Genomic DNA, 21,998 nt, shown 5'->3' with positions numbered 1-21,998 from the left:
GCAGTGTGCTAATGCCGTTTAATATGAAAGATTACAGTGTTAATGTGAAGGGCTACCTATAAGTTTAACTATTATCCTCATTTCACTCATCACCAGTTTCAGGCTTATCTAGTTATACCATTAGCTTATTTCCAAGTAAAACTTTGTTATACATAAGATTATAAGTTTATTAGGCCATAATAGCTAGAAATATGTAAAATCTTGCAAAGTACCAGGATTTGTATACAAAAACAAAATTTCCTTAAATTTCCATATTGGAAAACATCATGTAATTAAGACAAATTCATTCAAGATCAACCCAATACAACAAATTGTAATGTATGTTTATGTGTAATATGTTTGGTTGATTAGATACACAGAGTTTAGTGTTTTTTTATATTTATTTAGTAGTCTTGGTTACAGCAGTCAGTTTGTTAGCAATGTATTGAAGTGTCTTAGGAGTTGAGACGAAGCCTGTAGCAGGGCAAAGAGCTGAGTGAGGCCGGAGGTAGAGAGCTCGCATGTGGGGTGAGTCGTAGAGCGTGCCCCTCTGAATGCGGGTGGAGTCAAGGAGCTGGGTGTGGGACGAGAGCGTGGAAACTCGATGCAGCCTGAGTCTGGCTGTCTGCTCTGCTCTGTCTGCTCGAAGCTGAAGCGTCTTGGAGTCGGTTGAATCTGAACACTTCGAGTGTTATGTTCTTACTGGTGAATATTGAAGATGTGCGGTATATCTCAAGTGTCTGTACTGAACCACTTTTGAAATTAGACTGAAGATTATTCAATTTGATTGATTGATGAAGATTAAGGCATCCAAAAGGTGGCACGGGCATGAATAGCCCGTAAGTGGTAAGATTTTTTTGGAGTGAATGTAATCTTTGGTCGTAACAGGATATACTGTTCAGTACTGTGTGCTGTGCTCGCATTTAAATCGTCAGTCCTCACTATGTGGACTATGGAGTAGTCTTTGCATTTACAGCTTTTTGTGAGCAGGCAATTCTATGGATTTATTAGCCTATGGGTGATAAAGCATCACTTGTTTTATCCTACACTGTGGCTTAATGAGCTTACTACTTGTATAAGCTGCAATGAATTTTTTAAACAAGTGGTCTGGCTTCTAATTATATTAGAAGAAAGAGGCCCCCTACCTCTCCAGGTATGAGAATCAGTTTAGTCCTGGGATGATTTTTTGGGGTGAATTCTCCATGCCCAGATACAGTAGTCCAAATGGGGATTGTATCTGGGATTTGAACAGCTGAATAACCACTTTCCTTTCCATGAAGTCAAAGCTCTTCTGAAGTATAGCTGGTTCCTACTGTACACTATATACTTTAGCTTACCCCACAGGTACATGTCCAATGAGATTAAATCATGCAAATATTGTGGTACTTAACTCTTTCTCTTTGTCTTATCCACCGACCTGGAAAATTAGCTTAATGGTTGGCCCTGACAGTGATGAAAATGTGGAGGGATGTCCATCCTTTTTATACAAAAGCTTCTCATCACTATACACCTAAGGGATGTTAAACAGTATAGTATGAAGACTACACAACACCTGCTCAATATTAAAAGATAACCTCATTACAGTTTATAAGTATATGGATATGTAAAAAATTATAAGGATAGTTTATATATAAATATACATTTTGTAACTTTATTGAGCAATTCATGACTAGACAATATCACAGACACTGAGGATAGGTATAACAAGTCACCTTCAACAAATACAAATATCACAATAATGTGCTATACAATGCAAGGTACAAGTGTATGTGTGAACAAGAAATTCTCATTGTTATGCTTATAAAACAAAAGGAATGAGTGGTTGCTGAAGGTGTTCTTGTTCAAATAGTAAAAAGAAATCCTCAGCCCTTAAGGCTTTAGTTACAAATTTAAATCTGCTGGGTTAATTCCACAATACAGAAGTGTTTAGATGACCTATATAATAATCCATAATTTACTGTATATAGATACTATATAACTCTTAGTATCTGTATAGGTAGCCACCTTTATATGCCTTATACATGTACTGTACTCTGCCCGAGTTTAAGTAACATGAATTTCAACCTGCACAATTTAGTTTTGAGCTTAGTTAAGGTGGGTTCTCCCATATGTGAAATGGCAAACAAAATTTGTGTAGCCAAGACATTGTATTGGTGCACAATACTGCAATACCATGCTCTGACTATGTAGCTCATGTTTTACGCAATTTCTAAACTACATTCATGGCATCTATCACACATCATGTATGTACATGTATGTAAATGCCGTACTGTACTGCATTTACTGTACACATACTGTGTATCATATATTGTACTGCATTTGTGGCTACAGTATTTAGTAATAATATCCTGTTAGGCATTACGTATATTCTGAGAATAGTGAAAAAACATTACACACACAGATTGCAGCCTGCCTGTCTGTATAGTAATTCAATTCATTTTAACACCATTTGAGGTGCTGTATTGTACTGCATGTGAATTCCCAGTTATATAATTATCAAATATATGGTATGGTTACAGGCAGCTCAGGAGTTAACACATGTGGGCTGCTCCTCTGCAATGGAGGACATGAGCAATGTTGGAATAAAATACATCTAGTAAATGTGGTTATCATCTCAGGATAAAGCATTAGCCATTTAAGTAAAAGGCTATTTAATTTATCTTATTTTCTTGAGAAGTCTAGCATAAATGTACAAGCAGCAAAGGAAAGAAATATTTATCTTTCTAAAATATGCTCTTTTGTAAATATTTTAGCCAAACCAAAGTGACAGTTTGGTTTTATCTGTTACACTCAGTATTCTGGGGACAAGTCTTCATAAAAGATCCCTTGACCAAGCAGCCTACCTCCAGGGAACTAAAACCTAGCCTGGAACTTTGCTTTCTCCGTACTGTAGATTGTTCTTGCCTGTGCTGGAAGACTACCATACATGAATTTAATAGACATATTTGTCACTATTATATTTAATTTTGTTAAGAGTAAAAAATTTTCTTTCCCATTTTACATCATGTATTCCTGAAGGGATATACTGTACTGAATATTATAAATCGCTCTTCAACATTTTGGAAGAAAAATCTATCTCCATTAAAATGTGCTCTGAAACTAACAGAATTCTCTTGAAATGCTTCTTAAGCTTATTTATACTTGCATTTATACTACAGTGAATAACAAGCTTCTAATTTTACATTGATTTCTTAGGTGATGAGAAAAGACACCACTTAGGTTCATTTAGACCAGTGCTTCTAGTTGATAAGCAAGGCACTTTATTTTTTTTTAAATTAAACTTCTTGGCGAGCACAACAAATATAACACATACCGAGTAACTTGCACACTATATAAAGTGGACACACATTTCTATAATGAATGTGCCAATAAACTTAACACAATTGTTTACCATAAAAATTAACCTGGATTACAATATTATTGTATATAAATGAAAGTAATTTAATGATGTAAGAGAACTGTAATCCACATTTAACTACAGTAAAAGTTTTTAATTAGTAATACAGTATTCTGATCAACTCCAATGTTAAGTCAGACTTTAAACTCACTCTCTCTAGGGGGATTTAACTTAATTCATGAACATCGAACAAGTACTGTTCTGTACTCTAACTTATTGACATGCCCTAAATCCCACTCTATATTTGCAAAAATGCCAAGCAAATAAAGGAACCTAAAAGTATGGAACTCCTTTCCTAATGAGATAAAAAACTACAAAATGTATATATACAGTACTAGTATTAACAAAAGTAACAAAGAAGCTTCCAACTGCCTCACAGTGGAACCCCACTCTACTCTTATTCTCCTCATTATGCAAGCTACAATATTAAATAGTATGTACATAGTAACAACACCTTCCTGAAACGTTATGCTAGTGGCTTTACACGAATGTAAGAACTCTTGTATAAGTAAGTAAATATAAATAAAAATAAAACATAATAATACCTTATAACCTTGTGCTAGTAATTCATCTTATACTATCTAAACTAATATAATTGTTCATTATGATGACCTTTCCCTAGTACCATACAGCACTAGTGTTATACTGTATAGAAATAGTCAACATTTTAACATTTGTATCCACCAGCATGTTAATTATACATATAATGCATCCACTAGTTTTAAGTAATATACTTATTTAATATAAATTTTACTTTTATTAACTTTCTAATCACTGAACATTTTCAATGTACTGTATACTTTACCTATTTTGTTCCCTTTAATATTGGTTTCAAATGCAATACTGCCTATTATTTAAGTTAAGCATCATTTTGCCTATCAAATCCTGTCTATTAATAAACCCCTTGTATATGTTTGTCTGCCAGCTCCAATCTGATTGCCAATCACATTACTGTATATCTATCAACCAAATTCTACCTGTTTATCAAACAAAACTGACCTATCAAAATATATCTACTGTACTTATTTAAACACATTCCATCAACATTGAAATGTGGTGCAGCTGGAGCCCTGAGCCTAACTAGAGTAAAGTACAAAAAGTTACCCTGACATGATATATACTAAATATGTCATAAAAACATGTGATACAATCTAAAATAGTTAAATTAAAAACTGTGTACAATAAGTATTAAAAATATAAAAAACATTAAAGCTAGCAGAAAGCAATCATCGAGTGGATCATCACTAAGAATGTAAAGACGTAAGGAGCTAGGTATAACTGTTCCCAAGATATAGAGGCATGAGGAACTAGTTGTAGATGACTATCATGTAGAGTGAAGAACTAGTTGGAGTTATTCTCAGAATGTACAGGAGTGAAGAGCTATTGGTAGTCGTCGCCATCCTCATCTGGTGGGTTCTGCTCCACCTCCTGGTAGTCCATTTCCAGTGCTGCCAAGTCTTCCCGAGCCTCTGCAAACTCGCCTGAAATATGGCAAAGTTCATCAGAGTTGTGAAACAAAAAGTATCAAGAGATATTAAGGGATATTTTGGAAATAATCAAATTGACAAAAAATAAAAACCATTAAGTTTATACTGTTAACCATTATAAATGCTAAAAAACAGAACAAGGATTAAAATACTGTAATACCCAAAATTCACCTGAAATATGAGATATTTTTCTGGCTGGAATAGCCAAGGAAATAATGAGTAAGTCTATCAACAATCACCTAATTTGATTTGATTATTACTTTTATCAAATGTTCCTAAATATATAAAGGTCTAATTATACAAGGCTAATAATGGAGAGGCAACAGACAAACAGACAAAGGCAAACATATAGACACGACAAATGCCAGTCCAATCTAGGGACAACATATTATCCAACAATACATTTGTCCATTTACAGTGTAAATGCTGCAAAAGCTGCTCAGGTAACTAGAAACTATATAGAAGTACATGTTGCACAATACAGCAGAAGTGATATAATATTAACAAGTAAGACCAGATATAGTAAGGGAAATGACCAAAAAAGTGAAAAAATAAAAATGACCTTATAATTTAAGAATAATATCTTTCATTACATAGCAACCTGGTGTCATGCACCAAGCTTATGCTCCCAAGCTGGCAACAGTTGTTAAATAGTTACAATAATAGGCAAAGTGCAAGGTGGTCTATTAGTGATTCTTTCATGTAAATGACTAGTTACAGTGAAGGACAAGCAAATGGTCATCCAAAATACAGTCTTACATGACACCAAAATGATCATTCTTCAAAAATTTCTTTACTTTTAGTTTTAAATTTTTACTATGCAATTTCCTTTTGTATAATTGACCATTGTTAACAGTTTTCCAGCATGCAGACAACAGTATTTGTGAATGCAATATGCACAAGTCTACCAGTTTTAAACTAACACCATTCTGTGATCAATAATGCTTTCCTTGATACTACAATTTCCTTTCAATAAATTGTATTTGCCATTACAGTATGGCATAAGCACCTTCTAGCTGTATGATGCTTTTATTTATCCTCACTTTTTTCCTTTGTGTATTTAATATAAGCCAAACTTTATCCTTTTCCTTCATACAAATTCAAGCCGATTCAAATCTTCTTTTCACACATTTATATTCTCATTGCAAGACCATGGTAACTACATACAATATGCTGTCACATATCATTCTTAAAATTCATATTTTAACCACTGTCTCTAAGTGACCATAGTAGAGAGAATCAGCCCAAGGATTGTGAAGGTTCCCTCTCATTCTTCCTGATGAGCTTTGTCAGGTGGATTTTGAATTGTAGCACCATCTTTGACTCGGCAGCTTCAGTGGGTAAGTGGTTCCATAAATTTATTGATTCAAAAGCAAGTTTTGGAAACCCATAGGTATGATGCACCCCTGAACTGAAAGAAGAGCTTAGGAGCTCTTCCAATCCAATTCAGCTAAAAGGCATCCACCATGAGAGCTTTGCAATTAGGGGAATAGAACCTTGTAGGAGGGGCAATGCCAGTTCCTTGCCAATGCAAAAAGGTCCACCTTGGGATGACCGAATGTTTTGCAAACCCAATAGAAGGACATGAAAGTGATGGTCCCCTCAATGGAAATGGGACAGAAGAGAGATAACCTATCCATGAGAATGTTGAACACATACTGCACATAAACCACGTGGAGAACAAAATACCAAGAATCCAGAAGCGAAGCCACACAAAGGATCCAGTTCCAAAGAGTAGAATTGAAGAAACCTTCTGAATGAACCAGAGGGAGAAGTCAGAATGGAACCAGAGAATGGAGCCCAGAGGCTCCTTGGCTTCTGGATTCTCAGTGTTTTATTCTCCACACAGCCACAAACTCGCACATGCACTACTCACACACGCACTGTTTACCCAATGGACCAACCCCAACCACTAACCCTGGAAGGCTTGATGAGCCTCCCATTTTTGCTTTTCCCACTTTCCTGCGGGTGTTGTCGCACAAGTTATCTGGGATGTTATTGTCTATCATATTCTTGATGAATGTTGTGTTTTTGGAGCTCTGATCCTGTATTTTTTTCAGAGGCATTCTGGTATGGTTAAAGCCTTGCTATTGTTGGTCAGGGTAGGTCCTTAGCCGAGTCAGATTCTTGGGCCATTGCACTTCTTCCTTGCGCAAGCCTTTCATTTTTACCCTTTGTTGGCCCTGTGAGGGTTGGGGAGGAGGCACTAGACCCATTTTTGCCTGCTCCTAGTCCCATGGTTTGTAGGCCTTTGGTCATCTCACTTGACCGTCGGTGCTGTGGGTTTCTCTCCTCTCTACTGGTCTAGTGCTGTTGGGTCAGGAGTTGGGCCCTCCTCTACACTCGATCTTTATTCTGTAGTGACTTTAGTACCTCCTACAAACATCCTGATCTCTTCCCTATGGCAGAGATCAGGGAAAATTGCAGAGAGACAGCCGACCAGCGAGAGGGGCTACAAGCAGATAAGCATGAGACCAGGCTCTCTCTTGCTTCCTCCTCAGGTTTGTACAGTTATAGAATGTGTGTGATAATCAGTGACGCATTTGCTTAACCCTTGTCTGGTGGATATTAGGATGCTAAAGTACCATGCATGGCCTTGGGTATCTCCTGCTGTCCTTATCTTTTCAGTGGGTGGCCCAATTGTGCCCGGTCCCTACATGGGACTTGGTGGATCTATAGTGCATTTTTGTTTTCTTGAGTTTTGATGGCTTCCTTTCCTGATCATATTTCCAAATGTATCCTTTGATGTACCAGGTAACAGTGCTTCACCACTGCCAACCTGTCACCAGTTCTTCCTCAGTGGATGCCTTGTTGGTTGACCCTTTTTTCCTTGGTCCCTGTTCTGAGGCTTGTTTTCCTTTGGTTGTCCACAGTGTCATTATAGCTGGTCATCCTATGGTCTACCATTGGGCCCTTGGTGTCTAAGTATGCGACACTGGCCGAGATTTTCTCCATGTCGTGGGCTGGTTTTTGGGCTCGGGGTTAGATTTCTAACAGGATCTTGACAGCCCATTGTTTGGCCCATGATGATGTTCTTTGTTGGTCTTTTGTGATTCTGGACTGGATGTCTGGCATGTAATCTCTTTTGAGTAGTACCAACTATTTCTCTTCCTCCCTGGTAAGTCTCATGCTTCACCACGTAAAGCTGTGGTAAGTTAGTTTGAGAGAGCCATTAATGGGCTCCTTCCAGAAAACCAACTTTGATTAAAATTAAATGCCTTTTTCTGGAAGAGCCCCAGTGGCTCCCTGACTCCCTCCCTTGCTACCAGGTTTGTTAATTCGTTGTCCATCAGCTCCAAACTAGATGATCGGGCGAGTGTGGGTCAGGGCTCCGGGCCACCTGGTGGGGGCTATCAGTACTAGTTTTGAGTGACTCATTTGTTTCCCCAGGAGAGTTTGCCAAGTCAATTGACTGTTTCAATACTGCATTTTCAATGAACCTTGCAGTTATCTGTAAAGCTCCTCCGACTTTCTAGATGCTTTCTTGATTGGGGTGGGGATACAAAAAAAAAAGAAAAAAAGTTCTTTGCTCTCCACACCTCTGTGAGGGGGCTATGTTCTTGCTTTTGTTTCCAATAGGCCAAGTGGCTTCCTGCAACTGATGTGACCCAGTAGTGGAGAGCCATCTTTGCGAGATAGCTTTAGGGAGCCACTTGGGCGCTACCAGAAAGAAGCCTTTCATTACATTCAAAGCTGGTTTCCTGTTTATACATAAAACTGTCCACCTAATAGGTGCTTGAAGAACAAAATCTATATTTCCTTCATTAAGGTTGTTCAGAAAGTTTTTGTTTTTAATACCAACATCCAATTTCCTTGCTAGATTTTTATAAATGTCACTTAATGCTTTAGAATGGTGACCAAAACACCTCAAAATGGCCTGCCTCAGGTATGCTCAGATCTAGTATTCTTCAAGAGCATCATCGTCTGGCGAGACCTCTTCAACTTCCTGGTAATCCTGCTCGAGTGCCTGCAAGTCCTCTCGGGCTTCTGCAAACTCTCCTGTGGACAAAAAAATAACTTCAAGGCAAAAATAACATACTGTACTTAATATACAGACCTACACATTTCAGTTATGAGGGTCATGCTTGCCTACATATAGTGCCATCTGCCTTTTATTACACACACATTCATAGCGAAATAGAAAACTAAACCTAACTTAACCTTAACCAATTTAATTAATAAATGCACAAGTCAGATAATCAAATAAATAAAATCTAAACCAATCTATATAAACATAAATCAAATAAAACATTACTGCAAAGAAAATGTTGCGCTGAACTGCTGATATGGAAAATAATACCAGTGCCAAAGGGATTTTCTTAAAAATTCTTTGAGGGTCATTAAAGGTACTTTGGGGCCATTAGAGAAAAGCACAATCCAGCCCAGAATGTACATCAGGGTCACATTTATAAGACTTCAAAGCCGTATCAAATCCTCACATTTAGAATCATAAGTGACTGCCAAATGAAGGCTCACTAACTACTTGTTTAAACTGGCCACCCTTGCTGACCACCACCAGGTGGCAGCATCACACACACCTCAGTGTTCCTAGAGCCAGACAATCTCTTAGTCTCCCTCACTGTATCGTGATAATTGGTTGTCAGACAAATTTTCAGTTACACATGATATATTTTCATCCTAAATTGCCCTAGCTTTCTTCTCTTAGTTCAGTGTTAGTGATATACAGAAGTCCATTTGTTCTCTAAGTTTATACCACATCATTCAAGATTCTCAAGAACAGTGTCTATGGACGCAGATGTTTGTTGTTTTTTCCACGATCTGTTCAGCTATTTCCTCATTAAGTGTGCTAGCAGATTATGCTATGAACCAAAGCTGCTTGGTGGTTAATGCAATATCAAGTAACACTTTGAAAAGCTTAGAATATATGTGCATGAACCTTCCAGACATCAAACTGAACTGAACTTTCTACAGTGTCTCCCTAGCATGAGTCACCCAGCAAGAAAATTAGAAAATATCATGGCAAGTCAGTGTGAAATGTCAACAATCTGCCTTGATTGAGCATGAATTCTAGCGGTGAAACCAGAAGGATAAGGATACTGCCTTAAGTAGCAACCAAGGAGTCCTTCTCAGTAAGAAAATTTTCATTGTCATTTCATTTTTAGAATCAATTCCCAACAAACAACAAAAGTGCCACTCATAAGCATTAAGGCTAGAAAAAGATTTTTATGTGACAGCCTATTCTCGAATTCTGGTTTTAGTATCACAATATGTACAAGACAAACAGAATGAAAAAGCTCATTGAAATTAGATTACATACTGTAAGACACACAAATCCAGGTATACAAGGGAAATAAGAAAGTAGTTATCAAAAGAAGGCACCAAGCCGGGGAGGCTATGTAGCACCGTCAAAAGTGTGGGATATTCAAAAGGCGCTAAATATCACTGAGGATGCCAATACAAGAACAAAAGCGCACAAGGCGAACAACATCAAAGGTATCTGATTCACCAAGGATACTATCGAGGGTCAGGTGACCACGAGAGACAGTTGGGAAACAAGGGAAATAAATGCTGGACTGCCCTTGCCCACACAAAAATACTGGGTCGGTGTGCCAATGCACATATACAGATTGAGTGTATGAGAGGCACACATGTTGCACCGAGTGGCCAGCAGGCAAACTAAGTCTCTCACTTCTTTCGTATCTGGCTGCATTCTCACTCACAACTGCATCTCCACTCTCTCACTTACCCAGTCAACTTTATTCGATAGGTCACAAATGGAAAACTTTTTTAATCTGGATAAATGGCATGGTTGCCTGTAAGAAAATATGAATGATCATGTGAAGATAATTTGATATACTGTACTGTATTATGGTCAAAATGCCTCTGTGAAAAACAATGGAGAACATTAAGTGATGAGAAAAGACATGCTCCATGCTCAAGATCTCACAAAGTGCAAATACCGAAAATAGAGTACAGTACTTACAATAATTAACTACTGTACCTCCAAAGCTTGTACATCATTATACTGTTTGATTAATAAGTTATCAATATATTTAAAACATTGAAATCTATATCAAAGCTACAGGACTGCAGATGTGATTAATAGGTATAGCCATGTTTGTACCTATTTCACCACAGTTTGAGGAAAAATTTGCTATTTCCCAGGTGGCCCGTTATATTTTTACAATGGCTCATACTTGGCGACTTCTTATTCTCTAAACTTTTGTGGATATTGGACAAATAATCCTTCCTGATCACTGCATTAACAACAATGTGATAAACAGCCGTATGTGAGGATACATTACAGGTGGACTTGTGGATGTTCAGCTGCATACATTTAAAGGAACAAGAAGTCTACAATGCGGGTAGGGAGGAATAAGCTACAAGCCTGAATCGCATTTGAATCATGCCTCTACTGAGTTTGAAGGGACGCAGGAGATAAATAATAACTACAGCTTATCTGCATATATCTATATATGGACCTCATCAAATATCATCTCCTGAGGCTTCTTCCACCTCATGGTAGTCCATTTCTAAGGCAGCAGTGTCCTCCCTGGCTTCTGCAAATTCTCCTAGAGGGAAATGGGAAGCATACAGTGGCACCAAGAAAATGAAGGACAAGGAACAACAGGAAGAGAGAATAGGTGAAGCATTCCATCAGTGGTGAACAGAATTAATTTTAAAATTATACAATTAATGAAAATATGCAAAGTGAAACACCATGAAAAATAGAAGCATCAACTATAACTTGCATAGATAATGATAAAAATATATATATATATACTGTATATATAAATACAAGATACAAGTCCAGCATTAAATGTAATGAAATGCTTCTTTCTGGGTGAGCCCTGGTTCCCTTGCTGAAATGACTTCCAACTACAAGGTCACATTAGTGGCAAAGTTCTGTCTTGCCTACCAAGGACCAGAGCCAGAACCTGACTACCTCTCACAGAGGTACAGTACTGAAAGCAGGTGACACACTGCCACCCTACCCGGAAAGCATTCAGAAAGTCGGCAAACAATACTGATCACTACTTGGTTCAAAAGAACCGAAGCCTTGGAAATGCCAAGCAAATTCCCCAAGCAATGTAAACAAAAAACTGAATCTCTTGAAAATAATGCGAGCTCGTTAGCCCTAACCCCTGCGAATAAGGGGGAACCCAGAGCACAAGCTCATCATTAACCCACTGCCAATAACGGGGGACTTAGAGCTCCAAGTCTCCCCCAGCCTTCTAAGCCAGTTCAGGAGCAGACATGAAAAGCACAAACACCAAATGACAAACCTGGAAGGGAGAGGGAAAATCAGGGAGCCACTGGGGCTCATCCAGAAATAAGAGTGTCATTATATTCAATGCTGGTTTTCTAAGGAAGCCCCTTGTGGCTCCCTGAAGCTAACTACCCATGGAGAAGAAAGACAGGGGATCTACCAGGAAGGAGAGACTGCAGGTAATGGAGACGAAGAAAAGATAAGGTCAAGAGAGATATCCAAAGACAACACAGGCATGATGAGGCCCTGGGAACAATGACTAAATACGGGGCTGCCAAGACCCTGTTAGACCACCAAAACCCCCGCAACCAAAATTGCTCAGGACACGTTAGCAAAGACTGCTACGAGAGAAGAAGAATTACGAACATCACAAGCATTAGGGAAGGCTGCAGGTTGGCTGAGCTTTATGACACTCTGGACGACCTGAGAAACACGAGCCTTAATGGAAAGTAAGGAAGAAGGATCAACCCACAAAGCTTCCATTGAGGCAGAATCTGTGGCATGAAGATTCTGGCTCTGGTCCTTGGTAGGCCTAATGGAAGTTCAGAGCAGATGTGACTTCTTACAGTAGTTGGGAGCCATCTCAACAAGATGGCTTCAGGGAATCACAAGGAGCTCTCCCAGAAAATATGCAAGTACAAAGACGTTAATGGGATATACACTAATCAAGTGAAAAACAACAAAGAAGAAAAACCACACAAAAAAGTGCACAGAAACAGGACCATTGCATGACTGGAATTTGATGATGAATAATGAAAGACATGTAGAGAAAGATGACAAGAATCATTATCACAGTAGAATTATGTAGTGGTGAATAGGAATGACACCCAAACCAGTAATATATAGACTGTCAGAAAGGATGCCATTTCCATTTGTGAATGGAAATGACACTCAAACTAATTAATTATGAATAAATAAATAAATAATATATATATTATATATATTATATATAATATATATATATTATATATATATAATATATATATATATATATATATATATATATATATAATATATATATATATATATGCTGTATATATAAAAAATATGAGAAAGGATCCAGTGGTGAAGGAGAATGAGAAACACACCAGTGATATGCAAATATGCAATTATGCGAGTATGTGAGTGTGGTGTTGGGGTGTCAGCACAATGGGTTGCCTCGAGTCCGCATCAGTGGCTGAATGAGGCGATTCTTAACAACACTAGGCTTTCTGCGTTGCTTGCAAGAAAAGATTTTTTGTTTTGATTTGTTGTATTAGTTTTTTGTATGTATACAGTATTAGGTCCGGGGGTCTTCTGGCAGGTCGCTCAGGATCTGTGTTGTCTCTGGAAGTCCTAGTCGTGGATGTACCTGATCACTTTATGCTGGAGTGTGATTCTTCTGGTACTATGTGGAGGCTCTTGGAGCTCGTAATTGCTGGCTGTTGACAGTTTCTTGGGGCTTCTCACAATCCAAGATGAAGAGATGCTTCATACGGTACGGTTGTTTTCTTAGCAAGTAACCGAGTCTGATGTTCATTGGCATCATTTTCAGGATTGTGAATCTGGTTGGTTCTTACTCTGTCAGCCAGAGAAAGATTCACAGTAAAGCAGAGCGCTTTGTTTTGAATGTGCTGGATTTTCAGTTTGTTGGTGTTGGTAGGTGGGTCAGGGGTCAGGTAAGGTTTAGTCTCCACACACTACAGGGTGAAACTCCACTGGTTCTAATGAACTGCTCTGGCAGTTTCATAATATTTGTGGGTTGGTAATGTAACTTAGTTGGATATTTACTTTATTATTTTTTTGTCCGATTCAATGAGTTAGGTGAGTTCATGTTTTATTTCTTGTCATTACTATTTTACATGTGCAAGACATATGTATTGCAGGTGTTAAAGTTTTGCATTTGTTTAATTAAATTAACATTTGTTTTAATTTTGGGTTTTCTACTTTAATCCTGTTTATCCATAATCACTAACTTAAATGTGGAATTTTGTTTTTTATGTTGTATTGAGCAGTCTATGAGCTGGGTATAACTGCAGTACAGTACAGTACCTTAATTGACGTAACGAAATATATACGTACAGTATAAACTTCATTATGGTTTTAAGTTTCCAATTCATTTATATTTAACTAGAGTCCATTCACATTCCAAATGACTGTTTAAATTATGGCATGCCACCAACCTTACACTTTGCCATCAAACTTATTACAGTATATACTGTACTCCTCTTCAACCTTGCTAATTTACTTAAGTTTAACCACCTACTTTCCATTGCAGCACTTACTTGTAGTCATAATGACGATCTCGACAAACTACATTTTGTGTGTAACAGTTTCACTCCATAGCCGTTTACCTCTAATGGCTACACTAGATGCCAAGCTTAACTACGTATGGTCTCGACATTTACATTTACCTTACTCTTCAGTTTTGCTATCACATATTCTCCATTTAAAAGATCAACTTTTACTCTAAAGAGCTTACTTTATAATTTTTTAAGAGTGAAATACTTCTCTTATACAGTAATTAGACTCTGGGCAAACTCCTTACAGCAAGACAATTGTATAGCGGGTGCTCTCAAGACTTACCCTCTTCCATGCCTTCTCCAACATACCAATGTACAAAGGCTCTCTTAGAGTACATTAAGTCAAACTTATGGTCTAGGCGTTCCCATGCATCTTTGATTGCAGTTGTGTTTGAAAGGGCACAAACAGCTCTGTCAACTTTGGCCAAGTCAGCACCAGGCACTACAGTTGGTGGCTGGTAGTTGATTCCCACCTGAAGTACATAAAATCACATTATTTATGTTCTGATAATATAAATTTTTCATTATGGTACTACTGCAGGTATTATGGTGCAACTGCTGTGTCTATACAATTGATTAAAGGTATTCCTTTTTGTATATAGTATATATTATGACCCTTTTATTTCCAGTAAGGTACTCCTATACCCAGTCCAGTACTCTCCCAGTTTTTCCAGCTAGCTTCAATATGGTGGAGGTGGGTTAAGACCTCATTAGGAAAACTAAAGACACAAGAGCGGCCAGTTTCCTGTTCCAGCACCTCAGTGTCGTGATCCAGAGGGAAAATGCGTGCTGTATCTTGGGCATACACCCAACCTCCAAAATGCTGGACGAGGTCTCTGAACACTTTTTTTTTATTTATTTATATATACACATTTAATTTAATTTTTATATTTAATTATAATATAATTAATATATATTAATATAAATATAATATATATTAATTATATTATATTAATATATATTATAATTAAATATAATATAATTAAATATAATATATTACTGTATATTAATATATATTTATATTACTGTATATTCAAATATAATATACAATGAGGCCTCGACTTACGATGCTAATCCGTTCCCAGAGACGGATCGTAAGTCGAAATATCGTAAGTCGAAGTGATTTTTCCCATAAGAAATAAAGGGAATTGAATTAATCTGTTCCCCACCCTCCAAAATATTAACTAACATACAAATACATTTTATACTGAATACAATGTTTTTTTCTAACTACAATACAGTACCAAAGTTTCTCTTACCTTTATGGAGGGCTCTTGATGGCATATGGAAGATGGTGATGAGGGGGGGAGGAGGAGAGTTGTTACTGTTTGGGAGTCCCCTTCCATTATCACATCAGGCAGTGATGTTTTCTCTGGGGTGCTCTTTCTCCTACGTTTTGCCTGAATACCACTAGGACCTGGGTGTGGTTCAGTGCTTGTTTGTCTCACTACAAAAATTGTCAAGAGACATTTGTTTTTCCCTTCGTTTTAACATTTGTCTGTAATGATGCATCACAGTGTCATTGAATAGGTTAAGGCAACGACCTACTGCAGCTTGATTTGGGCAAGTCGTTTCAGCAAAGGTTTGTAATTCTTCCTATGCTGCACACATTTTCTTAATTGTTGAGGAAGACACATTCTGTACTCTTGTTTCTGCACTATGGTCATCCTTACACGGGTTTTCATATGTTGAGCCTTACCACTGACTTTCCTGGGACTCATGGCGTGACATATAATAATTACTTTAATGTTCAAATTGCAAAAATCACCACAAAAGCGGAATTTCTTATAGGCGCGATCGTCACTAAGCGGGCAGCTGTAGTAAACTGAGGCAGGTCGGCCGCGTGACCGGGGACCACGCGCTCGGTCGACCCGAACGTGTACCAACAAATATAGGAAGTCGAAGACACCATCGGATGTTGAGTCGCATTTTTCGATGAAATTTACATCGTAACTCGAAATTATCGTAAGTAGGGGCAATCGTATGTCGAGATGCCACTGTAATTAAATAATATAATTAAATATATTAAATTTATAATATATTTATACATTAAATATAATATAATTAATTATATTTAATTATATTAAATATAATTAATTATATTATATTTAATATATAAATATTATAAATATTATAAATATATATAAATATATTATAAATATAATATATTTAATTATATTATTTGAATATAATATAAATATATATTAATGTATTATATTTAATTATATTATATATAATGATAATATAATTAAATATAATATATTTAATTATAATATACATTAATATATAATATATATTAATATAATATAATTAAATATAATTAAATATATTATATTTAATTATATTTAATATTTAAATATATTATATTTAATTATATTTAAATATATTTAAAATATTAGTATATATTAATATATTATAATTAAATATAATATAATATATAATATAATATAATGCATTTTGATGATGTACCTTAAAGCCAGTTGGGCACCAGTCAACAAAAGTGATGCTCTTCTTAGTGCGTGTCTCTGCAATGGCTGCACTTACGTCCTTGGGAACAACATCACCACGGAACAAGAGACAACATGCCATGTATTTTCCTTTTTTGGGGTCACACTTTACCTGTAATAAAAGAAATCTTCAGTACTGGATACAGTATCTTATATCCAAACAGTGCACGGGTAATTTTGCCAGTGAATACAAATGATCAAAAATATGTAGTTTATGTATCAGGAAAGAGATTTAACTCTAATAGGCAAACAAGTAATGAAAAGAAAAATTACCCTGCTAATAATTGGGTGTGCTGAACTGAATTTCAAGTTCATAGAGTGGCTTACTTTCACCGCAATACACCCTAAATGTGTCCCTCAAAGATAATGTTTGTATAGTGCTGTAACAAACTAGCTGTTGTAGGTATGATCCAGAATGTTCTATGAACCACGGGTAGGGACCTGACCCAAGCACATGACTTTGAACTGACCTCTAAGTCAGTAATGCCTTCCATTTTGGTGTCTCTAGGAACCATAAACAGGGGTGGATGCTGATCCCGTGATCTCAAAGACAGTGTTCCTCTAGTCACTTGATGACAATTAAGCATGGGAGGTGAACTAAGCTCTACAATAGATGTGTTCCAATGTGCATCTATATTATTGACAATTTTAGCAAGTACCATTAACTAGGTACTATTTGGTCAGTACCCTCTTAAGAACTCCAGCATGGGAGACCCTGCCTGGAGCAAGCTCTGCTGGCATTGGTCTCTAACCCATACCAGTGACATGTACATACAATATAAATTTACTATCTAATTTACTAGGATATTTTGTAGAAAAGCAATTTTAGTATCTTTCATCATAAATATATTTACATAAAATGATCTTCAGGTGGTTTTGTAGGGAAAACATGACGTTGCACAAATAAATACAACGTACATTCAGATGTTGATGGACCAAAAACATGCGTCTTATCCACCAGAAAATACGGTACTTTTTTAAACGAAGTCTAGAAAAGTTTTGAATAAATCATCCAATAAGGTACATTTGCCAATGATCCTACAATAGAAGTGTACCCTAGAATGTGCAGTTGCCAAGAATTAATTACTATACATCAGGTCAGACTACAAGCATGAGGCCAATAGAGGAACTGTAAGTAAACATGAAAAATCACTGGGTTAACTTCTTACCATTTGATGGGATGTATCAAAGCACTTGGCAGTTATGGATCGAACATCAAAATTTTCATGGAAGGCATTTTCAGCTGATACTACTGGTGCATATGTAGCCTGGAGAAATGACAGGTAATTTCAGTTTCAATGACAGCAATTTGAGTCTTTAAGAAGTGACATATATAACATTCATCAAATAAAGAACAGTATATGACAGTACTTTTAGTAATGATTAATTGGACATGTATAGCATATAAAAAAACAAGGATTGTAAAAATAAAGATGCTTACATTAAGTTAAATCAATAATTAAAACATTATACAAAATATCTAATTAAATGTAATTAACAAAAGAAAATACAAAAATTTAAATATTATAGGTTTAGTTATAAATAAAATTGGGAAATTCAAAAATGTACTCATCTACTTGTGCCTTGTGCTATCTAACTGCTAACCTAACTGCTCTCATGTAGTTGTGTGTTAAATGATTAAGCTACTAGACCTTGCCTCCTATTAGACTTATACAGGTCTACTTGTACATTTGCTTGCAACAATACAAATTTGTATTATATTACAGATTTATAATAAATGTTGTAAGCATGGAATCACTATTCAAAGCTGTATTTTAAATTTCCATTGATATGTATTTTAGCTCTCATAAGAACAGTACTTTAACTTCTTATAGAAGTCTCTTGTAAGCCTGACTTGCCATGCAAGGTAGTATGGGACAAATAACCCTTATGTTCTACTCTTTCTAAATGTATGCAAAATTTCAGTGTCATTAACTACCACATTCATTGTCTCACCTACTGAAGTCTTTTCATGCACAAGATAGTGGCAAGATTGAGACATACCAGTGGAAAATGTATCCTAGGGTATGGCACTAAGTTTGTTTGGAATTCGGTCAAATCAACATTTAATGCGCCATCAAACCTCAGTGAAGCGGTAATGCTGAAAAATAAAAATGTACTTCATTAAGTCATATAAACATTGACTGGTAAGAACAAGGCTACAAGTGCTTTATTTCCTAAGCGATACATGAAACACTCAAAATTCTCAGCTTTTAATTATACAGCACTGTATTAGTACTCTGTCAAACATGTACAGTATTTTTGCATGTGTTAATACTAATATCATAGTTGTCTCATTATTTTCAAAGTTTTCAAATATCCATGTACAGTCCTGTATAAGCTTTGTATAAGCTTACATGGGTATTTCTGTAACTTTAACCCAAAACAAGACAAAAATATGATTGTCTAATTCAATATGCCATAATGCCAAATTATTAAAATACTGCTACCAAATCTTTCAATCATGTGACTGCATTCTCATTTTAATGGAAAAAAGGCACAATTTTTAAATGTGATAATTTTGTATGATGTGCAAAAAACTAGAAACATCATATCTAGTTGCTATACTAAAAACAACCTTGTACACCATACTATTCATAAAGTTGCGGTACTCGAGATTTTCACATTGCCATTTAAGAGTTCAGCTAGTTATCATATCTGGTGATAAACTGGGTGTTACTGTATATGGGAAAACTATCTGGAAGTCACACTTAGGAATTAAGTTAACATACCAAGAACACTAATTTGCTACAGCAAGAATTTCTTTGCCCTACCTGGAGACGACTTGGCCAATCATGCGGTTAAGGTTAGTGTAAGTGGGTCGGGTGATGTGCAGCTCTTTCTGACAAAGGTCATAGATGGCTTCATTATCAACCATGAATGTCACGTCAGCATGTTCCAGCGTTGTGTGGGTGAACAAGATGGAATTGTACGGTTCAACCACTGCAGTTGAGACCTGTAAAATTTGAAGAGCCACTTCTGTATTTCAGAACTGTACTTCTATTCATGTTTATAATAGAGAGCTGGTGTCTTTTAGTAATGGTAGATTTTCAGCAGACAATTATCCTATTAATACTTAAACCAATATTTGTCTTTTCAATAACATGTAAGGAATGTCTATTTGCTTACATGGGAGTACTGACTATTAATGTATGTTTACTCTAATGAACATCTTCACCTGTTATCCATCAGAAAAATAATCACAATTGATAGTGAAAGCTAAACAAGTATCTTATTATGAGTAAGTGCAAAATGGTAAACAAAAGCAGAGAAGACAGGCTTGAAAACCTGGAAGAATACAGTAAAGAAGTCAGTGGTTGATAGAGACCACCCAGATTTGTGACAATGCAGAAGTAATACTTGTACACTATTTGGTTGGCTCAATATAATTTTTTAACATCATTAAACATCAATATAAAATCTATATTATTTTATCGATACCCACATTATGTCCTATATTATCGACCATTAACAATATATCATTACATTAGAACTGCATAATTGAGGAAAGTGGCTTTAAGAGCCTGTAATCTTAACATGCATTTATAAATAGCCACTCACTGATGCAGTAAAATTTTAGATACTGAAGGTGTACACAAGAGGCAAGGTATACAATTTGACAACATAATACTTGTGAGGCAAGTATAGTTTGGAATACCTGTGGTGCAGGGTAGATGGAAAAGCAGAGTTTTGACTTTTTCCCATATTCAAGGGACAAGTATTCCATCAGGAGGGAGCCAAAGCCCGAGCCAGTGCCTCCGCCAAAAGAATGGAAGACAAGAAAGCCCTGAAGCCCTGAGCACATGTCGGCTTGTTTTCTAATACTTTCCCGAACAACATCCAGCTGCTCCTTACCTACAGAAATTTTATAATGTATAATTATTTTAATTACCTAATACCGAGCCATTACATTTTTAGTGCTAGATAACATGTGATATTTAGAGGCATTTAATCTAGTAATCAATATATTTTGTCCCTTGTTCTCTCAAAGATTCTTATCCAGATATTTTTCTTTAAATTTTAATAGCATTCAAGTGTTAAAATTAAATGAAGCACTAGATACTGAACTTCACATTTTGGTTGATCTAGAAGCTAGAGCTCAGTTTGCATAAACGTAATCAAATACAGTATATACAATATTTACCAACAGTGTAGTGGCCACGGGCATAGTTGTTAGCAGCATCTTCTTTACCAGTGTGGAGTGTGTTTGGTGAGAATAGTGCCTTGTAGGTGCCTGTCTTAATCTCATCTGTAGACAACATTAAATAATCACATTGGTAATTAAAGTCACATATAATACTATTCAATATACAAGAGAAAGCACAGTACAGTATTTCAGCTGGACAGTGGATGGATTATTTAACATCTAATATTCTGACAGAGAAGGCAAGGTGAGAGAAAGGTAGATTATGGGGAAGGCAGGGCAGGGAAAAAAAGACAGAGCGAGAGGGTGTAGGGTGAAAGGATGGCAGAGCGAGGAAAAAGGGTTGGCGAGGGGGAAAGGCTGGATGAGATGACATCAGGGTGAGAAGACTTTTTCTTCTTGATGGTACAGTATATGCAGTTTGCATGAAGGTTCTCTCATCCCGATGGCTGCACGAGTGGTAATGTTGTAAGATGCATCACAGTGCCATGTCAAAATTTAATTGGCAAGGATTGAAAGTAGTTGTAGTTTGTTATTGGTGTTGTTGCTGTCGATTTAGGGGTGATAACAATCGAGTGATCGGAAGCACCCCGGCTGCCCAATACTAGGAAATTGCAAAGAGGGATGGGATTCCTACAGCCTCTTCAGTCAACAGATGTGTCCAATAAAGGGAAAGTTTTGCCAAAGGATGTCATAACAAACATCCTAATCTTCCCAATGCCTGCTTTAATTGTGAGACAAGGAATATGCAACCTAGAGAGAGCACTTTGTAACAATGGACAGTGTAGACGTAGATGTTCCACAATATCCTCCTGGTTTGGACATCACTAGCAGTAATGCGAATCCACCAACTGAAGATGGAGATGTGCAGCCAGACAGGTGTGCTCAATCCAAAGCAAAGTGAGGGCTGTGTCAAGATGATATGATGTAGTTTTTTTTGTTGCCAGTTGATGGAAGGGTGACAAAAAAAG

At 36.6% G+C, this 21,998-nt stretch overlaps 1 protein-coding gene across 3 annotated transcripts in view; it reads right to left on the bottom strand.

Moving 5' to 3' along the window:
* Nucleotides 1-1,616: 1,616 nt before the first annotated feature.
* Nucleotides 1,617-21,998, bottom strand: part of LOC123772411 (tubulin alpha-1 chain) — a 33,388-nt gene continuing 13,006 nt past the window's right edge. For 2 of the 3 annotated variants that reach the window (XM_045765534.2, XM_045765535.2), the window contains 8 exons: nt 21,028-21,132; nt 20,542-20,738; nt 19,658-19,839; nt 18,888-18,984; nt 18,053-18,151; nt 16,846-16,995; nt 14,660-14,849; nt 1,617-4,857 (listed from right to left, as the gene is read on the bottom strand). In XM_045765534.2, coding sequence (XP_045621490.1) covers nt 4,757-4,857; nt 14,660-14,849; nt 16,846-16,995; nt 18,053-18,151; nt 18,888-18,984; nt 19,658-19,839; nt 20,542-20,738; nt 21,028-21,132 — 1,121 coding nt within the window. In that variant the 3' untranslated portion in view covers nt 1,617-4,756. Of the gene's footprint in view, nt 4,858-8,744; nt 8,863-14,659; nt 14,850-16,845; nt 16,996-18,052; nt 18,152-18,887; nt 18,985-19,657; nt 19,840-20,541; nt 20,739-21,027; nt 21,133-21,998 lie in introns of all 3 variants that reach the window. The other variant, XM_069325861.1, reaches the window with a different exon arrangement.

This window comes from Procambarus clarkii, chromosome 17, assembly GCF_040958095.1.
Source record: "Procambarus clarkii isolate CNS0578487 chromosome 17, FALCON_Pclarkii_2.0, whole genome shotgun sequence".
Taxonomy (NCBI): Eukaryota; Metazoa; Arthropoda; class Malacostraca; order Decapoda; family Cambaridae; genus Procambarus; species Procambarus clarkii.
Note: the sequence above shows the minus strand (reverse complement) of the source record. Positions and strands in the feature narration are given on the sequence as shown.